Genomic DNA, 12,651 nt, shown 5'->3' with positions numbered 1-12,651 from the left:
TTGGGAAGCCCCCATACTCATAAAGCCATTTAGTACCACCAATCCATTTGGCTGACTTTTCTGTAATGTGTATGGCTTTTGCATACACATATCCTTTCCTTACGTAGGGTATAACTTGTAGATGTGAAACAAGAGCAGCAACCAGAGGCGTAAATTGAAGCTCCTGTGCCAAAATGCTAAATCCTTAAAGGGTCCCAGGCGGTTTCCCAAAAACGCCATATTATAATCTGCTACTCGATATGAGTGTACAATATGGCCTTACAGAGGCTGTGCAAGGGAAATGCAATACCCCCATTACTCTACAGTGCTTTCCTATTGCAATGCTATATTACTAACTTATAATATATTCTGCATTACACAATATAGTATTGAAAAGGTTAAAAAATTCATTGAAATTATTCATGTGACTGGATAAGTGACAGAAATTTGGAAAATAAAGTCTTCATCTTTCTATGGATAACCTTACCTAACCCTACTTGTGGGACAAGATGTTCCTGTGAATATATTGGTGGTGTTTGCAGATAAATGATGGCTGTGTGTTATCTCACATGGCACTAGGATTATATCTGTCACAAAGTAGATAAGGCCCAAGAACCATATTCCGAAATATTGTCCTGTTACTCCAGTGTTATCAATGCTGGCCACACACTTTAGATAGAAGTTGGCCAAATGGTCGTTCCATCGACAGTTCTTCCTCCCAACACCCACGTACACGCGCACACTCAGTCCATGTGTTCTTAGTAGGAAGAAGGGAATAATCTACTGCTTGATAGCTCTCTCCACATCTACCCTGAGACAAAAAAGATCCGGAATGATAAAATCCAACTTCTGGATCCTTCTTTACCCAAATTCAGTTTGTCTGACATTGAATTGATGTGTATGACCAGCTTTAAAGGTGATGTCCTCTAGATAAGGCCTTACACACATGGCCATCATCTCAATGGCCCCATACACACGACCGGGTCCCATGTATGGGGCTGTGAGCAAACTGAAGACAGCTCCTATTCCTGTCTGTTTCATGGCCTGGGCTCACTGATATCAATGAATGGGGCTGTGCAGGAACAGGCGGCATACAAATATCATCCATGTGCCATCTATGCCGCGTGACATGCACACGGTCATGAGCATGGCGCCTAAGACTGAAGGCTCTCTCAACAAGGAGCTGGTAATGGCGAGAAGTAATATTGAGAGACTCCTCAGCTGGATGTGTTGGATCCTCCAGAACCCTAAGCCTACTCCATAGACTCCTATATGTGCCCTTAAACCACATATGGCATTGAGATTTTTGAAGTCATGTTTACAGGGAGCCATGTACATACAGAATATAATGCGTAAACATACCAAGAATGACTAATAGTATAATAATCATATGATAAATCAGGACAATCAGATATGTAGAGGAAGAAGCCATGACACATATAGGAAGTAATATGACAGGAGACAAGTGTTTTGTTGCCACAGATACTCCGACTATCAGAACAAATTCTTGCTATCAGTCACATGGAAAACCACAGTCGTAGGAAAACCACCGCCATATCAGCTATCCACATTATAGGTGATAAGTGGCTGAACGCCGGGACCCCACTACTCACAAGAATGGGGACCCATGTCCCTGATAGAACACTGCAGCTCCTGTCAGAGTCTATACGATTGATGAAGATAGGCAAGTGTTGTACGCGTCAGTCCCATAGACAGTGAATGTGCGCTTATACGACTGTCACCCTATACAAGTAGGAGACACGAGACCCCAGCGATCAGACAATTATCACCACTCCTGAGGATAGCTGAGAAGTTGTGACAGTGTGACAACCATTTATACTTTTTCTTATGTATCTATTTGTTAGAATCGCGGATGTCACTAGGCAGAAACACCTAATAACATCTTCAGCTCTGCTACATTTAATATTAGACATACCTTTGTCGTCACTAGATACAGCAGTGGTGGCAGGTCCTGTGAAGAAGAAAAAACAGGTCATTTTTTTTTAACTGATAATAATATGTTTATTGCAGGGCAGAGGAGTCAGTCACTAACGTCAACTCCGGCTTCAAAATAAAATAATGAATTATTATATTAGAATTCTACAATTATGGATATATTCTATTATACAATTATATTATATATTATATTATACAATTATGGATATTTAGAATTAATTAGAGGTAAAGTTTGTTACACATTTACTTTCGTATGAATCAATGGGTCTACAAATGTGAATACAGGGCAAGTAGGATGCAGTATGGCTGTGGATTCCACTTGCCCTGTACTCATATCTGTAGACCTCTTACAAATCCAAGAGAAGTATGTTTATTTAGTGTAGGATATATATATATATATATATATATATATATATATATATATATATATATATATATATTGCACATGTGACTTACTTTCCTGTAGTTGGATATACTCCGTGCTGCTGTTGAATTCATTCTGGGCCACACATATAAGTCGTTCATTGACTTGCTCTTGCATCACCAGTAAAGTCAATTCACTCATAACTTTATTATCAGTGACCTGAGAGATCTGACCATCTATCTGTGGAATTAAGTACATGGTGTTAATATCTATAGATATACAAAGGGAACATTATAGAGTCGTACACCACTGGCAGCATAGAGGCCACATGGCCCTCCTTTCTGGCCCCTGGAAAAGGTAGAAAGGGGCCACACAGTGGCTCAGTGGTTAGCACTGCAGCCTTGCAGCACTGGGGTCCTGGTGTTCAAATCCCACCAAGGGCAAAAAAAAAACATCTGCAAGGAGTTTGTATGATCTCCCCGTGTTTGCATGGATTTCTATCCCATATTCCAAAAAGACATACTGATAGGGAAAAATGTACATTGTGAGCCAATGTTATCTGTCATTGTAATCCTGCCTGTGATAATAATGAGATTTGCTTTATCATTAGTGGTCAGAGTGAGAACTGCGGGATTTTAGGATTAAAAAAAAAAAAAAAATAGATATTGACATGGAATATGAAAAAAAAAATCTTAAAAATATGTTTAACATCATAGCGTCAAGGGGTTGTCCCTTCATGGACATTTATCTCCTATCCGTAGGACAGGGAATAAGTGTCTGATCGCTGAATCCCCCAGAGATCAGGAGGACAGGGATCAAAAATCTCCTTAAGGGAGCCTTCATACAGTGTAACGCTGCGCTCATTCTGATCGTAAAAACATGTTCAGAATGAGCGCGTAAAAAGCAGCTCCCATTGACTTGAATGGGAGCCGTCATACGTGCGCTCCCCATTGAAATCAATGGGAGGCTTTTTTTCCCCCCTATGCTTTTAATGTATTACGCGCGTAATACATTGAAAGCATAGTGAAAAAAGCCTCCCATTGATCTCAAGTATGCTGGCTCCCATTCAAGTCAATGGGAGCTGCTTTTTACGCTCACTAAGGCCTACAAGGTAGCTGGCTGTAGATGGCACTAGAGAACCAACTTTCGTCTTTTTAGAAGAGAGTTAATTTTTTAACCTTTTGGCCCAGCCTTGCATGAATGTGATGCCTAGGAGTCCGATGGAGTAAAGCTGCCCATACACATAAGATACAAATTACCCATGGTGCGGCCAATCGATCAGTGATGGGATTGACTCTATATAGGATCCCACCATCAGCATAAACCACTAAATTGTCCAATTCAGTTTAATAACAAAAATTCTCTCAGCCAACACAAAATGATGTTTGGCAGATCGTTCCATACACTTCAATTTAAGATTTCCAACGCAATGGATCACTTTTTGGCAGACATTAGTATTTTGTTTGAAGGATCCTTAATCCAAGTGGGAAAAAATTGGCTGTTTTGGCTGAATTTTATCTCCTGTGTATGGGGACACATTGGGGGTCCTTTACAATAGGTTGACCCCCTCTCTTGCCACGTATAAGTAACGTTTGGTAAATTAGCCACCTATGTAATTTCAGAATATAAGAATCTATGTTATGAAATTCTAAGCATTGAAAACCATTCAGTTACCTCGGAGCCATTAATATACCAGGATATATTAGGAGTGGGATTGCCGATTGCCGTACATGTCACAGTCAACTTTTCGCCATCTTGTACTTCGATCAGTTGTGAACTTACAGACACTTGTGGTTTCCCTACAATTAATAGACAGAATTAGATGGAATAATCTGTGAAATCGGATTGTCCTAATCACAAATGGAAACCTCCATTACCTTTCAGTATGACTAGTAGCTCCTGGCTCTGGGTAAGTGCTGGTATACTAGTTACCCTCGCAACGCACTCGTATCGTCCTGCATCAGTGTAGTCCTGAAGACTAAGGCTCAGCTCGGAGCCATTGGCAATGATGCTGCCATCCTATACATGCCCAAATAAAAGGAAAAGACATTGGAGATTAGAGACACTGGACCATTTCAGCAACACAACATTGGCGCACAAAGTCAACTTCCAAGAGGCCCCTTCAAAACAGCTCAATAGCAAGTATGCTGAATGTCAGAATTGAAAGTCTAAAATTGATGGATTATTTTATGGATAGTCCATTAAATTAATAACCTGCATAATTCCTTTAAAGAGGACCTTTCACCATATCTGGGCACAGGCAGTGTTATATACTGCCAGAAAGCTGACAGTGCGCTGAATTCAGCGCATTGTCGGCTTTCCCGATCCGTGCCCGGTGTAAAGCGCTATCGGTCCCGGTACCGTAGCGCTTTACAGTCAGAAGGGCGTTTCTGACCATTAGCCAGAGACGTCCTTCTGCCTCGCGGCGCCAATCGCGCTGTGCTGTGGAGCCGGGAGGAACGCCCCCTCCCCTCCTGATAATGCTAGTCTATGGACAAGCTGTGTGAGCAGAGGGAGGGGGGCGTTCCTCCCGGCTCCACAGCACAGCGCGATTGGCGCCGCGAGGCAGAAGGACGTTCCTGGCTAATGGTCAGAAACGCCCTTCTGACCATAGAAGAGCTACGGTACCGGACCGTAAGCTCTTCACACCGGGCACAGATTGGGAAAGCCGACAGTGCGCTGAACTCAGCGCACTGTCAGCTTTCTGGCAGTATATAGAACTGCATGTGCCTGGATATGGTGAAAGGTCCTCTTTAAGTACAGTTCAATGCACTGTATTATAATTCAGCATGGGTATAGAAAACTTCACTGGCAGTCCTGGCACATTGTGGATTTTTGTCAATCCACACAAAGAAGAAATCAGCAGATTTTAGAGATTGGCAAACCTCTCAGGAATGGATTCATTTAGTTTTGGGTTCAGTCAGTTCGGGTCCAAGATTTATTTCGGGTGGAGCACATTCAGTGCAAACCATATGGTATATTGGATTAAAGCATAGTGAAGAACACTGGCTGGGCTCCTAGGAACCTATCTATAAAACATACTGTAGTGTAGAACACTGTCAGTGCTCCTAGGAACCTATCTATAAAACATAGTGTAGAAAACTGTCAGGGCTCCTAGGAACCTATCTATAAAACATAGTGTAAAACACTGTCAGGGCTCCTAGGAACCTATCTATAAAACATAGTGTAAAACACTGTCAGGGCTCCTAGGAACCTATCTATAAAACATAGTGTAGAATGCTGTCAGGGCTCCGAGGAACCTATCTATAAAACATAGTGTAGAACACTGTCAGGGCTCCTAGGAACCTATCTTTAAAACATAGTGTAGGACACTGTCAGGGCTCCTAGGAACCTATCTATAAACATAGTGTACGACACTGTCAGGGCTCCTAGGAACCTATCTATAACACATAGTGTAAGACACTGTCAGGGCTCCTAGGAACCTATCTATAAAACATAGTGTAAAACACTGTCAGGGCTCCTAGGAACCTATCTATAAAACACAGTGTAGGACACTGTCAGGGCTCCTAGGAACCTATCTATAATACATAGTGTATGACACTGTCAGGGCTCCTAGGAACCTATCTATAATACATAGTGTAGAACACTGTCAGGGCTCCTAGGAACCTATCTATAATACATAGTGTAGAACACTGTCAGGGCTCCTAGGAACCTATCTATAACACATAGTGTAGAACACTGTCAGGGCTCCTAGGAACCTATCTATAAAACATAGTGTAAAACACTGTCAGGGCTCCTAGGAACCTATCTATAAAACATAGTGTAGAATGCTGTCAGGGCTCCGAGGAACCTATCTATAAAACATAGTGTAGAACACTGTCAGGGCTCCTAGGAACCTATCTTTAAAACATAGTGTAGGACACTGTCAGGGCTCCTAGGAACCTATCTATAAACATAGTGTACGACACTGTCAGGGCTCCTAGGAACCTATCTATAACACATAGTGTAAGACACTGTCAGGGCTCCTAGGAACCTATCTATAAAACATAGTGTAAAACACTGTCAGGGCTCCTAGGAACCTATCTATAAAACACAGTGTAGGACACTGTCAGGGCTCCTAGGAACCTATCTATAATACATAGTGTATGACACTGTCAGGGCTCCTAGGAACCTATCTATAATACATAGTGTAGAACACTGTCAGGGCTCCTAGGAACCTATCTATAATACATAGTGTAGAACACTGTCAGGGCTCCTAGGAACCTATCTATAACACATAGTGTAGAACACTGTCAGGGCTCCTAGGAACCTATCTATAAAACATAGTGTAAAACACTGTCAGGGCTCCTAGGAACCTATCTATAAAACACAGTGTAGGACACTGTCAGGGCTCCTAGGAACCTATCTATAAACATAGTGTAGAATATTGTCTAATAAAAACTTGTATAAAAAAAACAATTCTTCATGAAAGGATTTGAAGCCGGTGAACCCGATCCCCACTCACCCGTGTCCAGTGGATATCTGTTTGAGCAGATGAATTTACACTGCAGAAAATACTGAGAATGTTTCCAAGCTCGGCATTAACTGGAGACTTCTCAGATAGCACAGGAGGATCCAGAACTAACAAAACAGAGAATAAATTGGTGTATAAGCCTTTGTTCACATCTGTAGTTCATATTTTCATTTCTTTATTGCATTGTTTGACAGCATACAGCAAAAGAAGGCAGAAATGGCAGTCTGACTGTTTAGACCCCTATCAATCATGAGAATGGGGGTCCTCCGTTCACTGTTTGAATGTAGTGGTCAAGCATATGCATTACCAAGCCATTGACTGTCTATTGGATGCCATACTCCTTTATGGTATTACCAACTTACAGTGGACATGTAATTCAGTCTCGGCTTCCATGTCATTAAAAATATCCAGACCAAGCGCTTTACAGATGTATCCTCCAGAATCCTTCCTTGAGACTTTCCAGATATATGGAGCGTCTTCTGCAAGAACTTTGTCCTCATCTTTCTGGGAAGAATCAAAGCACAGATATCTTATTGATGAAAGCAGACAAATGCATCGTAACGATGTTATATGACCTCTTGGCCAATACACTATGCGGTAAATAGGGCAAGAATACGTCTAAAAATTCCTACAAATTAAGTCATCATGAGATTCAAGGCCTATTTACTGTATATAACATGCAAAAATGTTTGACCCTCCTTCTGCTGCTGCCTGCCCTGACCTCTGCCTGTGTATCATGAGGAGCAAACTCTGTATGTCCTGACCTTGGCTTGTCTATTCAGTGCCTTGTACTGGCCTCTCTGGACAGGTCCGTGTCAGCCACCACTAAACTGAAATTACTCCTGAAGTAGTAACCTGGTGGTTCTGTTCAGCGAAGGCCAGATCTCTTTATACAGGTAATAAACAAGGGGACCACTTAGACAACTTCCTTAGAAGTGGCTCCTAGTCAAAGGATGGGTCATGTTGAAAATCCAACAGCCCAATCGTTCTCTCTACTGGGATAGAATTTTTCTTTCCTCTGATGGAACAATTGGAAACCAACTCATGTTTTTTTTTTTTGCCTTCCTTTGGATCAGTTTGGTAGGTTTATAGGTTGGCCTTGATGGACCTGTATCTTTATCCCATATCTATCTATCTATCTATCTATCTATCTATCTATCTATCTATCTATCTATCTATCTATCTCTGTCTGTCTATCTATCTATCTGAGCAACCTTCCCTTTCACTGCTCAGCCAAACATTCCTGTCTGTAGGTCTGTTGCCCAAAAGTGTGTTTGGCTGAGAACTATCTAAAGCGTTGGACTCCTAACACCGTTTCTTCTGTTTGACGACTTTTCTCTTATTCATTTGTTGCATATCTTGTATATCCCCTGTGAGAAGGTGACAGGCAGAGCGCTGGAGTCCAGATATATCAGGCAAAGGTTTCTGACATATGTGTGGTCCAGGGCGGATCTGGAGTAGGCCTCAGCCCAGGTGTAGATCCTTGGCTCATTACTGGGCCACAAAAGCCTGCAGCTTTTGCATAGCAGGGCAGTTCCATGAGGTGAAAGGAGGTGTGTGGTTCTGTCCTGTAACCTTGAGTCCGGTGAGACTATATTGCACCTGTTCTGTCTGTGTGGCTGGAAGTAAGCCACATGTATAGTTAGGTTATCAGTTCTGTTCAGTTAGTAGCTCAGACGAGCAAGATTTTATTTATTTATTTATTTTGGCTGAAGTTAAGGCTGTATTTTGTTTTGCTAATTTTTTGCCTGAAGTCAGGGTTTATTTATTTTCCTGTTTTTCTTCTAAATAAACCAGTTTGCTGCATATTTTGTGTTCCTGTCTTGGTTGTTTGGGTTTGCACCACTGTTTCTACCGAGCTAACTTCCCCACACCCCCTATTTAGATTATTGCGGACTTACTCAACATGATAACTTCCAGATCACTTAAACTGAGTTAGTAAGGTAAGGTGGAAAAAGTTCCAGCTTTGCGAGTCACAACTGATACGGTTGAGTACGATATGATTTCTTACCCTGTAGAGTGAAATTTGAGGTTGTGGGTTGCCATCTCCTTTACATATCAGCTGTACTTCATCGCCTTCCTTTATCATCTCAGACTGACTCTTTATCATTAGTTGCACTTCAGTGTTTGGGTCTGTAGAGAATCACCATAAAAGCCATAAACACCATAAAGACTGAGAGAGTGCACATAAACGTATAAGTCATCTATCATTACTTACAGTATACTGTAATGTTTCCTTTCCCTGATTCCTTCATAAAATTCCCCTTTGGAAGGTCGTATGAGACCTCACAGTAAAACTCAGAGTAAACGTCCGATTTAGAGACTGGAGAAGAAAGAGCGCTCTTCACTGCGATTAGGCCGTTGGACAACACTGTGATGAGAGTAGAGACCACCACATCTGCAGAATGAGCGAAAACAAGAGATAGAAAATATAACTCAGACATGTTTACCTGCACACGCTAGGCACTAAAAAAGTAATCTAAGGTACCCATTTAAAGGGATCCTATCATTGAGAATGAATTTTTTGTCCTTAACAAGTCGGGATAGCCTTAAGAAAGGCTATTCGTCTCCTACCTTTAGATGTCTTCTCCTTTCGTGTAGAAATACCGGTTGTCGCCGGTATGCAAATGAGTTCTCTTGCAGCACTGGTGGCGGGCCCCAGCGCTCAAACAACAATGGGGGCATCCCCAATGCTGCGAGAGAACTCTCCAGTGCCGCCTCCATCTTCTTAAGCAACGTCATCTTCCTGTGTCTTCTTCTGGCACAGGTTTTGAAACTTGTAGGCCTCGGGCAGAGCCTACTGCGCATGCCTGCGGCCACAAGAAAAATGGCTGCTTACTTACTATGTAAGCAGCCATTTTCTTGTGGCCTGTGGGAAAGTGCAGACGGCTCTGCCTGAGGCTTACAAGTTTCAAAGCCTGCGCCAGAAGAAGACCATACCTCCCAACTGTCCCGATTTCCGCGGGACACTCACAATTTCGGTGTCCTGTCCCGCAGTCCTGGTCTGCAGGAGGTATGTCCCAATTTCAACTCATCGGCGTCCTACAGACGCCGATGAGCTGAATACACAGGGAAAGAGGACCTTTCATGGTCCGCGGCACAGACAGTTCTATATACTGCTGGAAAGCCAACAGTGCGTTGAATTCATTGCACTGTCGGCTTTCCCGGTCTGTGCCCCATGTAAAGAGCTAGCGGTCCCGGTACAGTCAGAAGTTAGAAGGGCGTTCCTGACAGTCAGTCAGGAACGTTCTTCTCCATAGCAGCGCTTATCGTGCTGTACAGTGTGAGCAGTGTGCTTGTTCTAAAAATCTAACTGTTCCTGGCTACCACAATTATTTTTCTTGATTTCTTTTAGGGTTTCTTAAAGCCAGAAAGTTGCCATATGAAATGCCTTTAGTTTTTATCCATGGCTGTGATCTGTTTTTTTTTCTACAAGATTTAACAACTCAAGAAACATCCTGAGGGACTGTTGATTCCATAATTTTTGCCAGGTGTTGTAAGAAGAGGGGAGTAAGATGCTACTAGAGACCTCTTATGACTTATCTCCTTAATATAAGCATTGGGCACGGAAATTCAACAAAATTCAACATGCCCACTTCTGATTATGTCAGACGAGAGCCGGGGCACGTAACATATAAAATAGTCAGCTCTTTGGCCACACCCGGCATTTTTGGCTGATGTCAGCTTAGGTAATATTACATATTGAATATACATTCCCTGTCGTCCTACCAGCGGCACAATACGGGGCCTTGTGCCGTTGTTAGGACTCAGGGAAAACAGATTATCTACATAATCCACCAATAGTGGCTACAAGTTTGAACAACAAAGTTTCAGTGAACAGGAGACAATGGGGCCAAAATAAGACTGGCCTGTAATATGTCAGTCTTAATAGCTAGCTTTACTACTAAGAGATAGGCCAAAAATATTGTATTGTATTGTATTATGCTTACTTGTATAGCGCCATCATATTCCTCAGCGCTTTACAGACATTGACAGTCACTGTCCCATATAGGGCTCACAATCTACAGTCCCTATCAGTATGTCTTTGGCGTGTGGGAGGAAACCGGAGTACCCGGAGGAAACCCACGCAAACTCCTTGCAGATGTTGTCCTTGGTGGGATTCAAACCCAGGGCTCCAGCGCTGCCGTGCTAACCACTGAGCCACCGTGCTGCCCATAATATGGGTGGTCTATGCACTAGGAACCGAATGGCCGGCCCATGTCTTGCCCCATCCCCACCCACTTACTAAAAGGGGACGTGAGTGCTGGAAATATTGTGTACAGTCATTGTTTTAAGACCAAAACCAAATAATATTTGGATGTCCATGTTTTTTTCACTTTTGCATACCGTTTTTTCCATTTCTTAGTTGAGTACTATTCCGGTACCACGTGATATTTGGCGTGGGGTAGCCGTTCTTTGTCTCACATATTCCAATCTGCAATGTAAGAAATATGTCCAAATAAACGCATTGAAAACCACAAGTATATAGAACGTCTACTTATCAACCGACCCCGTGATGGAATAGCAGATCGACCGACCACCTAATGTGCGTGGGGATGTCCTGTGTTTCCCATGATGGCCGATGGTGAGATAAAAAGATCAGGCTGTGGGATATTAATGTCAGAGATGTCTGACAGCAATTTATTACTTAATCCCTCCATTTACAACACATGAATGCTTGACCGAGCCAAGTGGCCAAATGAATAGAGTGGGTTATATGAATATATAGGGTTGCCTGGTTGGAGAAGGATTTCTGAGTAAATAATGATAGGACTCCTAGGGAAGACAGTGAGAGTCCAGATTACCCCGCCCACACATAGTGATTGACAGTGAGAGTCCTGATTACCCCGCCCACACAATGATTGACAGTGAGAGTCCTGATTACCCCGCCCACACATAGTGATTGACAGTGAGAGCCCTGATTACCCCGCCCACATATAGTGATTGACAGTGAGAGTCCTGATTACCCCGCCCACATAATGATTGACAGTGAGAGTCCTGATTACCCCGCCCACACAATGATTGACAGTGAGAGTCCTGATTACCCCGCCCACATATAGTGATTGACAGTGAGAGTCCTGATTACCCCGCCCACACAATGATTGACAGAGTCCAGATACCACACCAACACAATGATTGACAGTGAGGACTCTCATTGTTAATCACTGTATATGGGTGGCACAATCAGGACTCTCACTGTTTCTCCTAGGTGTCCTCTCAGGATTTACTTTTTGCTCAGAAATCCTTCTCAAAACCATATAAACCTATTAGAGAGCTCGCCCGCTATCATATAACCCTACACATCACAGACCTCAGCTTCTCACCCTCTATTGTATCCTGCACTCAGGGCCACAGAGATCACCTGGCAGCTTGGCTGCTTAGAATATATATATATATATATATATATATATATATATATATATATATATATATATATATAATTGTTGCACAGACATTGGTATTTTATGTGGTTCCTATTCACCTGAACAGCCTCGTCTGTTATCTGGATGCCATTTTCTTCCATTGTAATTTCAGGACCTTCAGGAGCCTCTGTGAGTACAAAGGATTACAATAAGAGTTTACAGGGAAGATAGAATTTTTTTTAATTACAATAATTGTACATCTGGCCACAACAGAAATGAAAATGGCATGTGTGAACCATTACTTATTTCAATTCTACTTTAAATGGACCATTCACCACCTCCACCCATGGCTCAGGCTTCCCTGGATAAAAGCAAGCGAGTCTTACTAACAAAGATCCTCCTGTGAAAACAAGTGCACGGCATGATGACACATCTGTAGATAATGCATTGTGGGTAATTCTTGGCTGCAAGACAATGAGCCACATAATACATGTACAGTCCAATAGGCTATGTAT

General features: G+C 42.4%; 1 protein-coding gene across 1 annotated transcript in view; it reads right to left on the bottom strand.

The window, feature by feature from the left end:
- Positions 1-12,651, bottom strand: part of MCAM (melanoma cell adhesion molecule) — a 40,374-nt gene that overhangs the window by 5,804 nt on the left and 21,919 nt on the right. The window contains exons 4-13 of the mRNA XM_075277714.1: positions 12,256-12,323; positions 11,121-11,208; positions 8,992-9,171; positions 8,785-8,906; positions 7,136-7,277; positions 6,765-6,880; positions 4,177-4,318; positions 3,974-4,098; positions 2,392-2,539; positions 1,916-1,951 (exon numbers count right to left, since the gene is read on the bottom strand). Coding sequence (XP_075133815.1) covers positions 1,916-1,951; positions 2,392-2,539; positions 3,974-4,098; positions 4,177-4,318; positions 6,765-6,880; positions 7,136-7,277; positions 8,785-8,906; positions 8,992-9,171; positions 11,121-11,208; positions 12,256-12,323 — 1,167 coding nt within the window. The remainder of the gene's footprint in view (positions 1-1,915; positions 1,952-2,391; positions 2,540-3,973; positions 4,099-4,176; positions 4,319-6,764; positions 6,881-7,135; positions 7,278-8,784; positions 8,907-8,991; positions 9,172-11,120; positions 11,209-12,255; positions 12,324-12,651) is intronic.

Source organism: Leptodactylus fuscus, chromosome 6 (genome assembly GCF_031893055.1).
Source record: "Leptodactylus fuscus isolate aLepFus1 chromosome 6, aLepFus1.hap2, whole genome shotgun sequence".
NCBI lineage: Eukaryota > Metazoa > Chordata > Amphibia > Anura > Leptodactylidae > Leptodactylus > Leptodactylus fuscus.
This window is presented reverse-complemented; position numbering and strand designations above follow the sequence as displayed.